Source organism: Phyllostomus hastatus, unplaced genomic scaffold, assembly GCF_019186645.2.
Source record: "Phyllostomus hastatus isolate PE091 unplaced genomic scaffold, TTU_PhHast_1.1 phas_contig_948, whole genome shotgun sequence".
Classification (NCBI taxonomy): Eukaryota; Metazoa; Chordata; class Mammalia; order Chiroptera; family Phyllostomidae; genus Phyllostomus; species Phyllostomus hastatus.
Window position 1 is genome coordinate 6540754 of NW_025333993.1, and position 20365 is coordinate 6561118.

The 20365-nt window shown below is 45.1% G+C and overlaps 1 protein-coding gene across 6 annotated transcripts in view; it reads right to left on the reverse strand.

Annotated features, from left to right (window-relative positions):
• TTC3 (tetratricopeptide repeat domain 3) overlaps positions 1-20365 on the reverse strand; it is a 110527-nt gene that overhangs the window by 59687 nt on the left and 30475 nt on the right. For all 6 annotated transcript variants that reach the window (XM_045852415.1, XM_045852413.1, XM_045852416.1 and 3 more), the window contains 8 exons: positions 17660-17714; positions 10384-10546; positions 9203-9248; positions 8249-8369; positions 6587-6644; positions 4298-4355; positions 886-970; positions 482-616 (listed from right to left, as the gene is read on the reverse strand). In XM_045852415.1, the coding sequence (XP_045708371.1) occupies positions 482-616; positions 886-970; positions 4298-4355; positions 6587-6644; positions 8249-8369; positions 9203-9248; positions 10384-10546; positions 17660-17714 (721 nt within the window). The remainder of the gene's footprint in view (positions 1-481; positions 617-885; positions 971-4297; positions 4356-6586; positions 6645-8248; positions 8370-9202; positions 9249-10383; positions 10547-17659; positions 17715-20365) is intronic.

Consider the following 20365-nt stretch of genomic DNA (forward strand, 5'->3'; position numbering starts at 1 on the left):
CCTTAAAGGCACGCTTCATAACAGATCAGAGTAACTGAAGTTGTTCTCTTTTGCATGTAACTGGTTACTAGCGACAGGTGAAAACGTTCGCTCTCTTACAACCTTGCATATAAACTATTTATTTACCTAGCGAATGCTTGCTTTCTGAATGAAAAGATGGGACTAAAATGAGCCCAAACCCTTGCTGCAAAGAGAGAGAGGGCCAGCAGTTCTGCAGAGCAAGGAGAGAATTGGCACCTGGGTCACACTGACCGCGGGGGCATGAAGGCCAAATGGGGGTGTGGCTGCATCTCACAGCCCAGAGATTCGGGCCATCGGGGCACAGCCCCAGGTGTACGGGTGACAGTGAAGTTACGAAACCCTGGTTCCCCTCCACATGGGGAGCGCATTGGGAGCCCATCGGGAGCCCATCGGCACCGATGCACGAGGTGGAGAGAGGGGCGCCGGCACTGCTGAGCATGGCGGGGGGCGGCGACCCCACCTTTATTTTCTGAGGGTCCAGGTTGCTGAGCAGCTCCGAGAAGGCCTGGGCGGCGCTGCGGCAGCGCTGCTCCAGCAGGGCCGTGTAGCCGTCCTGGACCAGGCTTCGCAGCATTTTCATTATATTCGCGAAATCCTGCAGAACGAAAACGAAAACAAAAACAAGAACAAAAACCTCCCTGTTAAACAATTCTACAGTGTTAACCGTTAGTCAAATCTCTGGTTAACATAGTTAAAAAGTGAATATCTAAAAGAGGGATAGTTTGGTGTGTAATTGTAAATTACACGTCCATCACTAAAATTATTAAAAAAAAAGGTAAAAGACGTACATGGTTAGACTTAATTCTCGTGAAAACGTTTTGTTTGCAGAGTTTGCTTTTCCCGCCAGAAAACCCCTTTCCTTACCTGATGTGCGGCTCGGGAAGATTTAGAGAACGCTCTCTCCAGAAAGGTTTTCAGATCTGCTTGTAAATTCCCTTCTGAACTAGAGCTAAAAGGGAAAAGTGTTGTTTTGAATTATTTTAAAATAAACAAGTCTGCCTTGGCTGGTGTAGCTCAGTGGACTGAGCTCGGGCTGCGAACCAAAGCATCGCAGGTTCGATTCCCAGTCAGGGCACATGCCTGGGTTGCAGGCCACAGCCCCAGCAACCACACATTGATGTTTCTCTCTCTCTTTCTTCCTCCTTTCCCTCTCTAAAAATAAATAAATAAAATCTTAAAAAAATAAAAAAATAAACAAGTCTGCTTATACAAGGAAAAGTACATTCACTGAAGGTCGTTTTAAACACTAAGTGCAGAGTCACAGCCTCCTGCACTGAAATGCTACTATGATGCCATTTCTCCCCAAATTAATTTTTACATCCAATGAAATCTCAATAAAACCCCCTTAAAATTACAGGCAGAGTGGGGCCAAACAGAATTAATTATAAAGATGATATGGAAGAATGGCTTTGAACAAGAAATAAACTACGGGGAACTTGCACTGATCGCCCACAGTTATTCCACATCTGCAGCTGTCAACGACGAGAGAGACCCGAAACAAGAGACGTGGCCAGTGGACGTTGTCACGCTGCGTTGCAGGAGAAACCTAATGGTAAGACGTAACTGGTTCTGAGAGCCTGACCCCAGTGCTGGTGAGGTCAGAGAGTCCGGTGCCCTGGCTATTTTCTGACACCAGATACCTGGGTGTTCTGACACCGAACACATCCCACTGTCCACACCGATTCTCCAGCACCAGCTGAGCGTCTGACAGCGCGGTTCAGTTCAACGCTGACATGAGCTCAGGAGCCCTGCAGGTCCCTCAGGTTAAAGGCTCCACTTCAGACCAGGCACACCAGGTGCCCAGGGGCCCCACGTCCTGCCCGGCTGACTACAGACTCAGGGGTCTCTGTGACCCCGGATCAGGTTCAACGATTCCCTAGAGTGACTCAGAATTCACGAAAGCATTATACTTACTACTACTGGTCTGTTATAAAGGATATAACTCTTCAAGTCTGAAGGAAGAGATGTGAGGAAGGCATGGATGGGGTGGTGCACAGCTCCTACTCTGGGCCCCCTCCCCTGCACCTCACTGCACTCACCCACCCAGAAGCCCCCCAAGCCCCCGTGTCTAGAGATTTTTATTGGGGTTTCATTACACAGGCATGAAGGACTAAATTACTGGGCACCGGGGAATGAACTCATCTCCAGCCCCGTTCCTGAATCTCTCGGAGACCAGGGGTGAGGCTGAAGGATCCAACCCTCCCTCCCATCACATACGCGGTCTTTCTGGTGACCAGTCCCAACCCGAAGGCCGGGCCCCAGCCTTGAGTCACCTCGTAGGTGTGAACTCAAGGAGGGTGGAAAGCGGCTTGCTACGAATACCAAAAGACACTCTCATCGCTCAGGAAACTCCGAAGGTTTTAGGAGCTCTGTGCCGGGACGAGGGTCAGAGGACAAACAGGCACTTCATTATACCACACCCTTTCACGGCTTAGCAGAAGTGTCCACAGTGACCGTTTTCTGGGAGGACAATTCGACAACATCCATGGAAGTGAAAATCACACGCCCCCTTTGACAGAGCAATTCCACTCTAGAAATTTCTCCAAATACTACGTCTCTACTCTAAAATCTCCTGCAGCCCGAAAATGAAGGCAGCAGATCTCCACCGTCGGGGGCGGGAGGATGCGTACGGCGCCGTGAATGGGATGAGAGCAGGCTGTCCACCAGAAGGGCTCAGCCAACAGCACAAGTGACAGCGACACCAGGGACGACAGTGCATCCAGCACTCACTGTGTTCCGGGGCCCTATGTGTTTCGTGTGGTCGCCCCGTTAATCATTAAATAACCTGGTGAGACAGATGTGACCAAATCAGCAGCCTTCGGTTTGAAATCAGAAGAAGGCTGTTTCCCGGGTCAGGAAAACCCATCTATCTCTAACAAAACAGGTTAAGGCTGCAACTGTACATTCAAAGTATGACCGTATACTTGGCTTTGGTTTCTCCTGGGGAGCACGAGGGGAGAGGAAGACCCGGGGTTTTTCTATGAAATAACAGAATTACATAATAGTCCATGCCCTTGCTTTGTGTTTTTTATCTTGTACCATGCTCACAATATTGCTTCCTTTGACCATTAAAAAAAAATGGGCCATTTTTTAAAAGATTTTATTTATTTCTTTTTAGAGAGAAGGGAAGGGAAGGGAAGGGGACAGGGATAGAAACATCAGTGTGTGGCTGCCCTTTGCGCAACTCCTGCTGGGGACCTGGCCCACAGCCCAGGCATGTGCCCTGGCTGGGAATCGAACCAGTGACCCTTTGGTTCGCAGGCCCTGACTCAATCCACTGAGCTACAGCGGCCAGGGCAAAAAATGGTGATTTTTTTAAAATGGGGCTTTATTTGTTTCTCTTACAGCACTCTGACAGTCACATCATTCTCCTTGAAGACCCTGTCAAGGAGCTGGCCTTCAGGAAGGAAGAGAAAACTGATGCTGGCCCAGCCCCCCCACCCCCGTCTCACGGGCCTCGCAAACTCCTGCGCCCACTGTGAGATGGGCGGTTCCACTCCGCCATCAGTCCACACCTCTGCAGCTTCTGGGGGAGTGCTCTACAGACAGGCGGCAGGGGTTCCCACAGTTAATTTCAGGGGGCTGTTTGGTGGAACTAACTTTACAGGTGCAGGCTGCTGGTTCATCAGTAAATACCTTCCCCGGACTATACACACGCCTGCGCCTATGCAGGCAGAGAAGGTTCCAGACGGCCAAGAAACTGAACTGCGAAATGAGCTGAGCAGGAAGGAGACTCATTTCCACTTTAGACTTGTGTGAATATTTTTTCCTCTTATAAATACGCAGTTTTTAAAAACTTTATTTATTTATTTTTACAGAGAGGGGAGGGAGGGAGGAAGAGAAGGAGAGAAACATCGATGTGAGAAAAAACAACCATCAGCTGCTTCTCAAATGCACCTTGACTGGGACCGAGCCAGCAGCCCAGGCATGTGCTCTGACCAGGACTTGAACCCGAGACCCTCAGCTTTGTGGGACGGCACCCTGCCAACAAGCCACACTGGTCAGGGCGTGAACATGCAGTTTGGAATTTAAAAAAAATTAATACTAATAAATACAGGTATGACGTCCAGAAACCAGTACTAACATGCAAGATTCATAACTCTCTATGCACAAACGACCCTCTAAAAAAACATGCCTCTGATTTTGAAAGGGATTTTACTACTTAACATACACATGTAAAGGGATCCACTACTTTAAAGGTATCTTTCTTTTTCTTTTTTCCTTGGAAGGAGAACATCAGGGAGAAAAAACGAAAAACCTTAGATAAAGAACATACCTGGCCTCCGATTCATTGTTTCGGGATTTTTGTTTTCCTCTATGTCTTGGAGGTTGACCTGTGAACACAAAAGTATTTGTTCCTGAAATCTGGACGTGAAAAATCTATGCGCTTGAAAGTAAAATAGTGTTTAAAATATGTAAATTGTATAAGAAAGCAAAGGAAGCAATATTGTGAGCATAGTGCAGACAGACAAGCCAGAAAAGAAGCTACTGGGATGTTTGTCTATGCAGGCAATGAAATTACTAGTAGGCCCAGAGGAGATACAGAGACAGGCTACACTGTCTTTTCTCAGGTAGTTTACAATCAGATGGGAAGAAAAGACAATCGCTGCAGTAATTAAACAACACTCACACTTGAGAAGAAAAGGAGGTACCCTGCTGTTACTGACACATTAATTTCACAGTAACAGCTCCCGGAACTCACGGGGGGGTGTCAGGGGTGGGGAAAAAGCGAGGAAGTGAGGAAGCAGCATTTGTGTTTAATTGTAAGGAACAAGTAGGATTCGGAGAGATAGGGCCAAACCCAAGGGCAGAGTTCCTTCTGAGAAACACTAAGTAGACCCCAGGGGCTCGGCAGGTTTGGTCAGGACCCAGGTTCGAGCCCGGCTGCAGCCAAGGCAGGTTGGGGGAGCACCAAGGGCCCCTGGGCTCCCACTCCCCCGGCGCAGGGAGCTCAGCCTTTCCCGGCTGCAGGAGGAGGGAGCCCGCTGCACTGTGGGAGGGGACGGACCTGCGAGGCTGGGCAGAGGGGTGCGCGGCAGCAGGGACTGGTGTATCTGAGGGAAGCTTTGGGGACAGACTGCACTGGCAGGTCAGGGCCACACACTGAGGGCAGGGCAAGAGCCTGAGCTGGTTTGGTGGCCTCAGAAAACAAAAGAGGCTTCTAGAAAGGCAGAAGAGTTCCGGTTTGATTTCTGCTGTGTGACCTAAGGCAGACCTACTTAACCCTAACCTTGGGACCTCCATTTCTTCGAATGTAGATGCTCAAGTGGGGGCGGTTTTTATTTATTTAAATGTACTGCCTGGTGATAACAGCCTGAGAAATACTGATATATTAAAAGCTGTTTTCCGAAAGGAAGTTTTATCCTCAAAGCCTTCTCAGGTGCTACTAGAGTTGCAGTCACCTGAGTGTCCCCTCTTTGTAACTTCCGCCAAAGTACTAACCAAATGGAAATGCCCAGTAATACATAGTTGGGTATGAGGCATGGGAGACTAAGAAAAGAGAGGAATGGCTGCCAGAAGCAAAAACACTGAAGACAAAACAAAAAAGGCAATAAACAAGAGAAAGAAGAGGGCAACAGGATCACTCACTAGATGGTCACAAGTCCCTGTAAGAACTCCGGAAGGAACACCCGAAACATGGAGACAAGTAACTTGTAACAGCAGCAACCTTTAGTCATTAAGAAAACCTGACTTCCCTTCAACTCTGTTATAAAAGGTGGGGAAGCATGCAATTCACTTTGGAAAGATTTCCATTCAACCCGGCGGTATCACTGGAGCCTGAGAAGCAAACGCGGTGCGAACACCGGTGCTCCTCGGGGACCTTGCACTGCCAGGGGGCGGGGTCAGCGAGGCCCCGCCCCGTCTGCCGGTGGACCAGACGGGTAAACAAACACAGGCGCCACGCACCGTTTAAAATAGACAAGGGCTGGCCTAAAGCATCCATTCTCGACAGAGGGGACGTCCCTCACCCCCAGCAGGTTAGTGATGGTTACTGGGAGAGGAAAAGAAGATCCACCTTTTCATACAGGGTGGGGCAAAAAGGGGTTTGCAGTTGTTCGCACAAAAATAACATACTAATTAACAAATAATAACATAGAATAAATTGTTGTTTCGCGTGCTCACAACTGTAAACCTACTTCTGCCCTCCCACCCCATGTGTAAAGCAGAGATGTAGGTACAGTACATAAGCAGATACACAGGAAACGTCATGGCGACGCACGTAGGGGGGAAAAAAGGCTGAAAAGGCTCGTTGGTTGGGGCAGGTAATGACAGGAAAGCCGAAAAGCACAGGCCTAATGGAAATCAGAGGGCAACCCAGGAAGGGCTGCCTCTTCCCTTTCCATCACTTCAATCTGGAGTTCCAAAATTAGGTTTTATTACATAATATGAAAAGTCTAGGGACTGATTTCAAATAACGTTTTCACAGAGAAGCACTGCAAAGGGAAAGGACAGGCACGATTATAAGCGAGGCTGGTCTGTGCAGACAGCGGGGCACAGAAGTTTATGCAACGCCGCGGCGACTTTGTCAGCAACTGGCAGCAGGGGGCAGCAGGGGAGGACTCACTTGACGCCACATATTCGGGACAGTCACAGTCGTCTGAGTTTGAAGCTTCATCTACGTCCTGCCCACGAAAACAAAATCAGTGAGACTTTGGGGGGGGAGGGGGGGAAAGCCCTTAAGAATTCAATAGCTAAAAAAGCAAAATAGACCAGAATGTATTCCAGCACCTAGAATACGTAGGCGGTTAAGCCTAAATGAATAAACAAACAAACCATAACCAATGACAAGGGATTATGATGTGACAGGCTGTCATTCTCAAACGGCAATTCTATTTCCGACGCCTTAGCGTGAGGCCGTTGCTCAGGAAGCGCCTGGGCTGACTCAGCACTGGTACGTCTTGCCTTACGCCCCTCTCCCCAGCTGAACACAGCCTCTTGGAGACCTCCACTGTTAACAACAGTCCCCCCACACCGCCTAGTCCCCATCTAACCCAGAACACCATATTCCTCTCCCCCCCGCTCAAGCCCTGGAGAGAAACATCAATGTGGACTCAGTGGCATCTGCTGAGCTCTGAGTACACTGCAGTTCTGAGCAAAACTCAGGCGCAGGTCCTCTGGGACATGGAGCCCAAGGCCAGGGTGGAGGCCTCGAGGGGCCCTGAGAGGCCATCAGACCCAGGTTCAGCCGGGCACAGCGATGAGCCGAGGGCTTGGACCACCACCGTCAGGGGCAGCAGAGGCCGAGGAAACCCCTTGGGCACAGATGGAGGTGGGGTGCCTCCCAGGCTCCCCCACAGCACAAACTGGGTGGGTGGGCAGGTACAGCGGCAGGCAGCCATGCAGATCACACACACAAAAAAGAGAGAGGACAAGAAAAACCTGAAAGTGGTGTAAGGGGAGGGGTGATCTGGCCACCAGACCCCAGTCCCTCATTCCCAAGTGACTCACTGAGAGACACGTACAGGAAAGGCAAAGGGAACCACCCAAGTGTAAAGTGAAATTTAGAAAAAAAAAAACAATTTGAAAAACATACACACATGACTGCATAAAAAAAAATTCTGGGACAATAACATAGTATTTTTATGTAGTTATAAAAGGTAGCTCAATTACTTATTATAAAGAATCATTCTGCCCTGGCTGGATGGCTCAATGGATTGAGCACTGGCCAGTAAACCAAAGGGTAGTGAGTTCGATTCCCAGTCAGGGCACATACCTGGGTTGCAGGCAAGGTCCCCAGGAGGGGGTGCTGAAGAGGCAATGATGTTTCTCTCCCTTTCTTTCTCCCGCCCCCTCTCTAAAAATAAATAAATAAATAAAACCTAAAAAAAAAAAAAAAAAGGGAATCTTTCTCGCCCCGACTGGCACAGCTCAGTGGGTTGGGCATTGTTCTGCAAAATGAAAGGTCGCCAGTTCGATTCCTAGTCAGGGCACATGCCAGTGTTGTGGGCTAGGCCCCCCCACCCCCGCCAGGGGCATATGAGCAGCCACTGATGGATGTTGCTCTCGCACGTAGGTGTTTCTCTCCCTCTCTTTCTCCCTCCCTTCCCTTCTCTCTAAAAATAAATAAATACAATTGTAAAAAGAATCATTCTCTTGATATCAATAGGCAAAAAAAAGTTTCTATCAACAAAATACTTCGTTTCCATTATCGCCAACATATTCTTGTAAAAATACGAGACTAGCCACACTGGAAATAATAGTATTTTTAGTTTTTAATTGAAATTACCCTTGAATTTGGGTAACCGCCGCTTGCCATGTCGTGGTTGGTTTTTCTGGAGTCTCTCTCGGTGTCCACAAAGTTAAGTGAAGCACTAAACGCAGGTGCTGATGAACTAGGTGTGCAGGCCCTGAACGGAGAGAAGGGGAAGAATCTTTTTATTTCTATTAAGTAGTATGCATTTTAAAAAGTCAACCTTCAAAGAAACAGGTTCCAGCAATTACCGCCCCTTTTCCTCGAAAGCAAGGTAAGGTTGCTTTAAAAAGGATCTCCACCTCTGAGAGCAGGCTTTATACATAAACATTATTTTACGTTTGGTATTAAAAACTCAGATTAAAAACAACTCAAGAAGATGTAGTCTGGTTTCTGATATTAACACAGGTGACTCTCCTTTTAAATGTATCAGCTTCATTATCTCAGGAACGTGGGGAAAAGCTTCATCTGATTTAATCGCCAAGTAACGAGCAGAGCCCTGGCTGCTCCTGGCTCTCCTGCGAGCATCCAGTCCGACTGCTCCGGTGTGTCTGCGGCCCATCTCCGACGGGAAGAGTCTGGGCCTTTGCAAAAGCACTGGAAGTCCCCAGGCAGATGCTCTCAGAGCAGAGGTGAAGGGTTAAAAGGCACAGACTGTGCCCCTGCTCTCGGCCAGGACCCCAATGGCCCAAACTGGTCTCATTCAAACACAGTAACATCCCATGAACATTTCACCCCTTTTCCCATGGGCTTAGGCTACTGATCCCCAATAGATACAGATACAAAGAGCTGAGCAAAACAGCCAGCAAAACAAATTTGGCAATTCACAGGTCACCTGATCTTACCCAGGGACCCTTTAAAAACCACCTTTCACCTCCAACTTGACTGGAGTTGCTATGGGCTGCTAAAGCATCAAACACAATGATTCTTAAACTTGCAGGGCAAAGCCCATCCAAGCAACAGCTATTGATCGAACTGATATTAACTCACCTGCTTTCGTAACAGGATTTAATTGGATTCCTAGTTGATGTTCCACCTACAAAATCAATCACACACACACTTAGTAACCAGTGCACTGGCAACAGAAATACACACATGAAAAGACTTGCAAAGTCAGAGAACTGAAAAGTAGACCTAAGCAATTTTACGTGTTGCGATGCTTTTAGTTTAAGGATCCCGTCAACAAACCACCCTGCGGACCTCAGCTGACGTCCTGTTGGAGAGGATCACTGACTAGATGCAGCAGCGAAGGCCGTATTTTGCCGTATATAGTGCACACCCACGTCTTTGGCTCAAACGTTCAGATAAACTATCTTTTGTTTTAATTTTTAATCCAATTATTTATTTATATTTAGATACTTGTTTTTTTGTACTCTAATGGAATTTTAGCATTTACTTTTTACTATATTATAGTCCAAGAAAATTTTACACAACAAACAGTTATAAAACACAAGAACAGGTACAAGGTCTTCCAGGGACGACCCATGTATAACACGTTATCTTTCTTTTCCCCTCAAAAATTTGGGCATAAAGGTGCGCATTATACACGGCAAAATACGGTAAATGTGAGCCAGACACGGTGCCTGTCTTCCAGGAGCTCACAGCCGTACCACCGTGTCATGGTGGGTGACATCTGCTAGTGAAAGAGAACCACCCAACTCAGCTTCGTAAGACACTCAGCGCCCAAAAGGAAAAACAGGACACACCTCTGCGGAGTGTAGGGTAAGGAATTACAGAATTCCTATGCTGCGCAGTGAATCCCTGAGATGCAAATAAACTCAGCCACAACCTTGGTGCAAATACATCAGACAACTCTCACGGAGGGAATTTTCTTCAGGAAATAACTGTAACAGTGACGGGGATGATTTCACGGCAATTTTGTTTCAAAAAGGATTTACTTTCTTTTCAGATTTCAAGAAGGCATATTTTTCTATAATTTGTTGCTGAAAATTCTAATAAAAATACAAATCACTTATAATTACCTAGCGGAACATAATGCTGATACAATTCCATACAGATAGAAATGAAAAGCGTAAGGGACTCGACCGAGATAACAAAGTAAGTACAAACCACCTGGAAATTGATTCAGGGTCCGCCATTCCTCCGAGAAACCCACCTTCCAGAGTTTTAAAGGCAATGAAGGGAAACCGAAAGCATCTGAGGTGAAATACCTTGCAGGTCTTCTATCTGTTTTTGTAACTTTATGTGCTGCTGAATTAGATCCTTGATGCCCTCAGGGTCATTTCTACAGAGTTTTTGAGCTTTAATGTTTGCTTGCAGGGCCCAGTCATACTCCCCCAGCATAGAAAGAGCAGCACAATAACGATAATGACCCTGTTCCAAAGAGATAAATTTAATGTTCTCAAAAATATGCTTAGGTTAAAGGAAATAGATAAGAAAAAAATATTTGGCTTGAAACCTGATTAGTTTCTTAAAATGTTAGATCAGAACCCTATCAATGAACTGTAAATAAAAGTGTTAACACCTCTCAGGATATAAACTTACCTAAATGACCTAAGCGAATAGTTATAACAGTATTCATAATCATTTTTAACAACTACCAGAGATCAGCGTTTTTGCTTAAGAGAGACTTGTGTACCCTCTCCCAATGAAAAAAAATTCAACCTTCATTATATTTTTTTACTAGTAAAGAAGGAAATAATTTTTATGCCAAATAAAGCATGAAAATCATTCACATAAATAACTTAAATTTCTTCACAGTATGTCAAGGCAGTGACGGCCTCCGAGTCCTGACGTCACCTCCACTTCGGAAGCCAGCAGAACCTTAGCGCTGGAAGCACGGGTGGGCTCCTGCAGCAGCTTCCCAGCCCCCTGAAGAGGGCGCAGCTCAGGTGAGAGGTAAGTCTAGGCTACACCTTCCACCCAGCACTCTCTTAACAGCTTTTTTTTTTCTTTTTTACTGAGTTTTAGGGAGGGGGAGAGAGAGAGGGAGAGACATCTGTTGTTCCACGTATTTACATGTCCTGTGGTTGATTCTTGCATGCGCCCTGACCAGGGATCTGCCCGGTAACTTTGGGCGCATCCGGGCAATGCTCTAATCAACTGAGCAACCAGGCTGGCGTTCTCTTAATCAGCTTTTAATTCTTGTATCTCTAAGAACAGTTCTTGGCTTTAAGAAAGAAAAGGTCCAAAACCACTGATTTACTCTTAATTCGATGATCGAGTTTTGTTTTTTAATCAAGTTTTCTTTTTTTTAATTGAGACTTTTGTTCTTTTTTTTTTTGTTTTTGCTACAGAACCACAGGCCTGGCTGGCCAGCCACATGTACACATGTTGAGAAATCTTGTATATCAAGCACGAACCTTTTCATCTAGAAAGCGAACACTGCCAGACCTGGGCTAACTCAACCAGCCTCTCCTCTGGCTGGCCGCTCACAAACCAAACTCCCATTTTAGACACAGCGCCTCCACCTGAAAAGTGACCTCCAAGGGTAACAGGCTGGGAACTGGACAGATGTCACTTACTGAGGGGCAAACCATAGAACCCTGATCTTAGGACTTGGGCCCAGAGCTTTCCTCTCTGCTACACACTTTACAAAGAACATTCTGAGTCTATGAGAAAATACGAGATCAGGAACAAGTGACCTTTTTAAGAAAGACGAGCTTTCCACTAAGAAAAGCCAGAAACAACCGCGAGGGCCTCTGTTTATGATGCAGACGCAGTGCATGGAGAACCCTGCTCTGGGGCAGCAACCCGACTGGCGAGTTCTGGAGAATTTCTTTTTAGCCAAACTATATAGACTCAGATCAGAGAGTCAGTTCAGATTGCATTTGGTCCAGCTTTGCTCCTCCTCAAAAGGCACAAGACAACAGAGAGCTCTCAGGGTGCTGTAAAACGGAAACCCCACCCCGACTCGTGTGGCTCAGCGGACTGAGTGCTGGCCTGCGAATGGGAAGGTTGCTGGTTTTTGCAGGCCAGGTCCCTAGCTGTGGGCGTGTAAGAGGCAACCAATCGATGTATCTCTCGCACATTGATGTTTTTTCTTCCTCCTTCCCCCTCTCTAAAAATAAATAAATAAAATCTTAAAAAAAAAAAAAAAAGACCAAAATCCTAGCCCCCGGGCATATGTCAACTTGAAAGCTTACATAACTGCATTTTTTTAAACATTTATTTTTTTACAGAGACGGGAAAGGAGGGAGAAAGAGAGGGAGAGAAACATCAATGTGTGGTTGCCTCTTGAGCACCCACTACTGGGGACCTGGTCTGCAACCCAGGCATGTGCCCTGACTGGGAATCGAACTGGCCACCCTTTGGTTCACAGGCCAGTACTCAATCCACTGAGCAATGCCAGCCAGGACCAACCATAACTGCATTTTTTTTTAAATCACAGCACAGGAAATTATGATAGATTATAAACCATATCTACTTAAATTTGTAAAAAACACTTTATCTCATTCTCATTTCCCTTTACTCATCCCTTTACTGAGTCCTTGTCCTTAAACTCTATAACCAGTATAATTTGTGCCAGTTGAGAAATTTTTTTTTAAAGATTTTATTTATTTATTTTTAGAGAGGGAAGGGAGGGAGATAGAGAGAGAGAGAGAAACATCAATGTACGGTTGCTGGGGGTCATGGCCTGCAACCCAGGCATGTACCCTGGCTGGGAATCGAACCTGCGATGCTTTGGTTCACAGCCCACGCTCAATCCACTGAGCTACGCCAGCCAGGGCTTGAGAAATTTTATTCAGATCTCTTTGCTAAAGTTTTTGTTTAGAGAGTTACTTGAGTCCCATTACAGTAGCAAGTCTTGCTCATCTTTGATACTATCCCATTCTCTATCACATATAGAAAAATTCTCTTTGGTTCACCTGCCCAGCACCCCCTCCTCTGGAGGGCCACCGTGTCCCTTCTCTACACAGGAATGGCAGGACTGTCGACCTCATGCCCCACCCCAATAATGACGGTGCAGTACGAGCATGGCTGTGACCCGGGAAACGGGCCAATGCAAATGTACCATTTCCCAGGTTACAGCGCTGGATCCACAGGTGGGCACAAGGCCCAAGGACAGTAAGTCTGAGGCATCCTTTGGGTGCACCATATAGATACTGAAGATGTTCTCTTTCCACTAGAACAAACAGTTACTGAGGATATCACTTTGGTCTCCCACTGCATGAAAAGTCTTTTTCAAAACGAAGCCAAGAGAGCCCACATTCTACCACTTCTGCTCCAGATGGAGGAACAGGCGCTGGATTTACCCTCTTGCCTAAAATAAACCACATGTACGAGCAACATATGTGAAACAAAGGGCTGCCAGACACTGGCTACCAGGCAACAACAGAGCGCGATCCCTGACAGGTGAGAAACACACCAAGTAAGCCCTGGGCCCGCTCCCGCCTGCTCAGAGGGGTTGCTCAGCCACAGCACAGCTAGAAGGAACCCAGGCGGAGACTGCAGTCTCCGCTAAGGAAACGGAGCCAGGAGCTCAAGTTCTCAGGGCAGACAGGCAGGGAGGGGAGAGCTGCACAGAGAACCCCAGATTGTCACAGGGCCCCCTTGAGTCTGGCTGCGTACTAATCAGCACCTACGTGTGGGGCAGCTACCCCAGCCAGGAAAAGACCACCTGAAAAGCTAAGAGGAAACAACAGTTGTACCCACGCAGGGCCAGGAATATTTCCTGTTCCCCCCAGTCAGGATGGAAAACACCACTAATTGATAGAGTATCAGGCAGAGTACTCAGAAGCTTTGCTTCAGTTATGGAGAAAAAATTAGCCCTAGACCAAATACCACTATGATCCCACCTAACGAAGCTTAAAACGAGACTCCAAGAAAGCAAACTGTTTACAAGTAACTACCACATCCCAAAACAAAGCTGAAAAATATTTATAGAAATACAAAAATATCAGGTAAAATCACAATGCCTGGCACCCAATCAAAACTTACTAAGTATGTACCCTGGCTGGTGTGGCTCAGTGGATTGAGTGCTGGCCTATGAACCAAAGGGTCGCCAGTTGGATTCCCAGTCAGGGCACATGCCTGGGTTGTGGGCCACGTCTCCAGTAGGGGGTGCTCAAGAGGCAACCACACGCTGGTGTTTCTCTCCCTCTGTTTCTCCCTCTTTTCTCCTCTCTCTAAAAATAAATAAAATCTTTAAAAAACTTACTAGGTGTGCAAAAAAGGAATATAAGGAGAAAAAATGAATCAATGGAAACAACCCAGAAATGACCCACGTGATAGGATTAGTAGACAAGGGCATTAAAACAGTTATTATGAAGATATTCCACACATTGAAGAAGCTAAAAGGAAGACCAGACATGTAAGTAAAGACGTGCAATATGTAAGAAATACTCAAATTGAAATTCTAGAGGTGAAAGCTATAGCACTGAAGATGAAAAATACATTGGGTGAAAGCACAGATCAGACACTGTGGAACAGGAGGACACAGCAGTGGAACCGAGGTAAAATGAGACAGAAGAAAGACCGAATGTGATGCTAGCAACTAGGGAAGCACAGCTAAGAAACAGGAAGAGAAGTGTGTGCAGATCTGGATCCAGTCTTGCCCGAAGCTAATCCCTAGAAGTTTCAAATGACATGACCTATTACTTCCTCTTTCCTACTTAAGCCAAATGCGGACTAGGTTTTGTCTCTCACAAACGAGAGAGTCCAGCTATACCCCTAAAAGTGAAAAGGTTCTTGAGAACATTTGTGCAACTATTGGTTTGTATCCTATATAACATCGTCAAAAGGTAATGCACACAGAAATGTTGACAATTACCTGCTGACTCTACCATAAAAATTCTCACTCTTGACGATACAATGACTAAGCCTCTCTGAAGCCTGAACGCATGTTTAGGAAAGTAGACAATGTACCAGTCTTCTCTAACTAGAAAGAAGGAAGGAAAAATGGCCCAACCTCACACAGAAATCAACAGAGTACCTTCCTATACAGGCTTATATCCTGGAGACATGATTCCGTAAACTCGGGCTCACAATTAATTCTAAAATAGAAGGATTCTTATAAACGTAAAGACTGTTACCTTGGACAGTCTACTTTTGTTGTTGAATTTAAACCCATCCTTCAATGAGCATTCCCTTCCGGGAAAATAAAGTGACAAATGACCTAAATATATAGTTACCAAACTTTCTGAATACTTACTAGGAGTTTGTTGGGTTGGCAGAAAGTCTATATGGTTTTTTCCTTAAAATAAAAGACACATGTTTCATTTTCACCAGTAACTTTATTGATTTGGATATTTTGAGTATGTCTGCTGTCTCCCGCATGGTCGAATGTTGATCGTTCTCAATTCACGTCTTGATTTGACCACTGTCAACTTCAGCTGGTCTGCCCAACCACGCGGTGTCGTCCAGAGAGAAATCTCCAGCTCGAAACCTCACAAACTACTGCTGACACATTCAATCAGTCATAGTGCCTTCTCCATACACTGCACAAATCTTTTTTTTTTTGCATTTTACTTTTATTGAAATAATAAAGCATAATATGCCAAAAATGTTGTGTATTTTCTTCCATCTTCAACATTAAAATGGCCACAGAAAAATTCACCAATTTTGATTAGTTTTTTTAAATGCATACTGATACCACAGCTATCACAATGCAATTTAACAAAATTATTTCAAATGAAGTTAAAGACAACTAAACTCTTCAAGAGCCATCAAAAGGGAAAAAATCAAACGAACTTTTGGCCAACCCAATATATTTAGGCTACAGAGATATTTTTGCAATGAGCACAAAACATCCCAATTAAAAGAAGAGTGAACCGCATAAGTATAGTTAACTTATCTTTGACAAAGGAGCAAAGGCAATACAATGGAGGAAAGATAGTCTTTCCAACAAATGATGCTGGAATAGATATCTACATGCAAAAATAAAATGAATCCAGACTTTACACCCTCCACAAAAAAATGAACACAAAATGGATCGCATACCTAAATGGAAAATGCAAACCCATAAAACTCCTACTCAATAACATAGGGGAAAACCTAGATGACCTTAGGTATTTTGATGACTTTTTAGATGTAACACCAAAGGCATGATCCACAAAAGAAAATAACTGACAAGGTGGACTTGAAATAAAAATAAAATAAAAAAAAACTTAAAATAAATAAAATAAAATAAAAAATTAAAAACTTAAAACTTAAAAAAACTTAAAAACTTAAAAAAAATAAAATAAAAAAAACTTAAAATAAAAAACTTCTAAAAAAATAAATAAAAATAAAAATAAAAATAAAAATAAAAAACTTCTGCCCTGGCTGGTGTGGCTCAGTGTGGATTGAGCTTTCGCCTGTGAACCAAAGCGTTGCTGGTTCAATTCCCAGTCAGGGCCAGTAGGGGGCGCATGAGAGGCAACCACGCATTGATGTTTCTCTCTTTCCCTCCCGACCAGGCTCTAAAAATAAATAAATAAAATCTTAAAAAAACAAAAAAAAGACAGAGGACAAATCAGACAGATCATAGTAATGACTGGATCAAGTGTAAAAACCACATCTGTCCACGGCTCTGTTAATGAATACTTAGGCATGCCATCAACACACTGTCGCGGTGGCCAACCTTGCACAACGCACCATGTGCGCATGTGCAAGGCTGTTCGCGGGGCTCACACACTTAGAACCAAGGAGCTGCTGCATACGCGCATCACAGTGCTCCCCAAGGTGGCTGGAACCAATTCAGCACCACTGGTTCATGGAGCATTCCTGCCGGCACACGCTCACCCACACTCAGGGCTGTTCCCCTCGTTAGCTGTTGCCCATCTGAAGAACCCCAACGGGACCGTGTAGTTTTATTTACTCCCGCATACGTGGGTCTGTTCAGAGGCTCTCGAGTGTGCGCTCCTGCTTTTGTTTTTCTGTCTCTGTACAGTTTTCGTTGCTGGGAAACAGAGCTGAGTTTACTTCTCTTGCCCACTCAGAGTTCCTCTGCTGTGCAATGCTTGCGTATTGGCCCATTTCTACTGGGTTTTTCATTTTAGGCCTTTGCATATTCCGGATATGAACCCTATCAGTTATATATGCCATACATAAGATAAATTATCTCCTCCCAGACTATGATTTCATTCACGGGGTGTTTTGACATACAGATGTTGAAGTTTGATACAAGCAAATTTATGTTTTTTCACTAGTTTGTGTATAAGAATTTGTGAGCAATACCATCTCCTATAGTTCCTTCTGCGCTTTAAGTTTTGTGTTTCGGGTCTTCAACCCAGCTGCTGTGTGCAGATGCTGGTACCTCAGTGGGGAAGGTGCCCCCAAGGTCAAGATTCCTACAGGCAACCTACTCCCCTCAGGCACATGCAGCCTCACTGCTGTGTTCGGTCTCCTTCCTGACAGTGGAACTGAAGAGTCCCTGTCCTGCTCTCGAACCCTGCACATTCTATCCAGCATTTCTACACACAAACGTACAACCTGTGACCTGAGCACATTTCCCATCGCACTGTATGGCATTACTTGCCAAGGTAAAATACAAGAGAAACCTACCTTTGTCCAGTTGTTCTTTAGAATGATGGCTCTCTTTCCATCACCAAGGGCGTTTCTAAAAAGGAAAACAAGAAATAAAATATTCCCATGTTCATTTTCATAGAGGTAGTAGATTGCATTTCTATTTGTACTTTTTGAATTTTCCATATATAATCTAGTTACAAACTAATTTTTTAATTTTTAAAAATTCATATACATCCATGATAGGAAATTTGGAAAATGCAGAAAACTAAAACAAGGGGAAAAGTCATCCAGAGTCATGATCACAACGACCCAGGAAGAACTGCTTTCCATATTTCTGGGGTATTTCCTGCACACAGCCTGCCTCCATTTTAATCTGCGCCCAGCTTCTTGTTATCAGTTGTACAGCTGTTTGCACAATTTTTGGCATGTCAGCAAGACTTCCCATCTGCAGAAACCTAGCTCCCAGATCCCTCACACGACACCCCTGCCAGGGTCTAGTGGACAGAGCACGAAAGCTGGGACGTGAGACGGTGGCGTCCAACCCATCACTGACTCTCGCTGGGGCTGTTAGAAAGTTATTCTCCTCTCAGGGCCTGCTTTTCATCTAAAACGGGGGGTCACAATTCTGTCCTTCCTGTTTTGAGGAAGGGACTAAATCAGCACTTGTAAACTGTCAAGTACTAAGTTTCCTGGCTTATCTCCTAAGCCCTCCTCCTCCACCCCAGCTCAGATATCCACCGCTGCCCCCTCCTTCCCGTAAAACTGATCACTCAAAACTATTCCACCCTCCAAAAATCACTCATTCAGCCATCCCACTCTCCCCTATAACCTAGTTCCTTCCATCTTGTTCAACTATTCCTGCTATCTCCTCAGGGTGCCCAACTCGTTGACTTAACCTCTTTGCTTTTTTACTTCCTTATTTAGCTAGCCCGAGAGTCAGTGGTTCATCATTTCACGGTCACGTGCTTATTAATTCCTTACACTCCTTCGTCCCTGTGTGCACATCTGGCCCTGCGGCACAGCCCCAACTCTGGGATCAGTCCCACTTCCTGCTTTCTCCACGCCCATCTCCAGGGAGCTAAGTACTGCTGGAGAAAATGACACAGCAGAAGGGGGCCTTCAACATTGCTAAACCATTGTACTAGGTCAAACCATTTTCTGACTTGGAGATGATCTTTTCAAATCGTATGTCCTGTCCTCAAACCTCCAATAAACTCCCTTCACTCTCAGCAGATGACCTCTGCTCTGAGTTCAAAGGGAAAACTAGAGACATCAAAGGAAACTCTCAATTTCCTACCAGCAACAACACACCCCTACCCAGCCCTACCTTTTCTCCTTTACTGTTGCAGTACAGGTGTTCCTGCTCTTCCTTATGCACCCGATTTCTCCACCCGGTCCATTCTCACAGTATCAATTCTCCCTTCTCTCCCCTGTATATTAGCAGTTCCCCCTCAGGAATCCATTCCGTATCATGGTGAATGTACGTAACACGCAATTTACCACCTGAACCATTTCAAATGCATAGTTCAAGTGGTATTCAGTACATTCACACGGTTGCACAACCTCTCATCAACATTTAATATGCTCAGATCTCTCTCATCTTTAAAAAAACAAACACAAAAATACATCTTAAACCATGAGAAAACACTGTTGGTAGCCTACCCAACAACTATTCCCCCAAACCCCAACCTGATTACTAGCCTTTGGTTGTGTCTACCTTAGGAACAACAAGAATCAGAGACAGTTCCTAACTAGTTTAATTCCATCATGGCAACAGCCACTCTCCTTTGCACTGATTGGCTTGGGGGTACTCATGTGACCTAGAGCTAGCCAATGATTCCTAAGGGGACTGACTCATCCCTCTTCAAAAGAGATTATAAGAACAAAACTAGGTATTAATACCTAGATTTGTTCCAGGGATTAATATTAGACTACAATATAATATTATAATATAGTAATACCCAGTGAAAGGCTATAAACATGGTTTTAAACAAGAAAAAGCTATCTAAAGGCAGATGAGTGACCAACGGAATAGGAAACAGCAATCAGAAACAGATCCTCGCCTGTAGTCACCTGATCTATACGACAACGGAGCACTGCAGTGCATAGAGAAAACCACTCTTCAACGGTGCTGTGCCAACTGGACAGTCACATGAATCTTGAACCCCACCCCACACTAAACACAGACACCACCTCCAGATGGACTATGGATCTAAATCCCAAAGTTAAACCATCCAGACTGTAGAAGAAACACAGCGTGTGGGTGACATGTGAGCTGGCAGAGACTGGGAACACGAAAAGCGCCTCCCATAAAGGGAATCACCGGCACGCTGCACCGCACTAAAATCAGCAGTTTGCTGGGGAAACATCTAGAGTAGGAAGGCCAGCCAGAGTGTGAGAAGATGTTGGTAATTCACATATTTGACAATGACTCATACCCGTAATTTTTAAAAAAGAACTAATAAATAAAGACGTTCAACTCAAAATACTAACAGGCACTTAACGGTAAGAGAAAATCCAAGCAGTCAATAAGCAAATGAAAAGATGCTCAACTTAAGGAAATACAAATTAGAATCACAGTGCTACATCATTACACACCCACCAGCAAGGCTAAATGAAGTAACAGAAAAGTTAAGTGTTAGTTAAGACATGGGACTGACACTCTCATAGGCTGCTGGCAGGAGAAAGTCATACAAACACATTGGGAATTATGTACTAAAGCTGAATATAAGCATGCCCTGT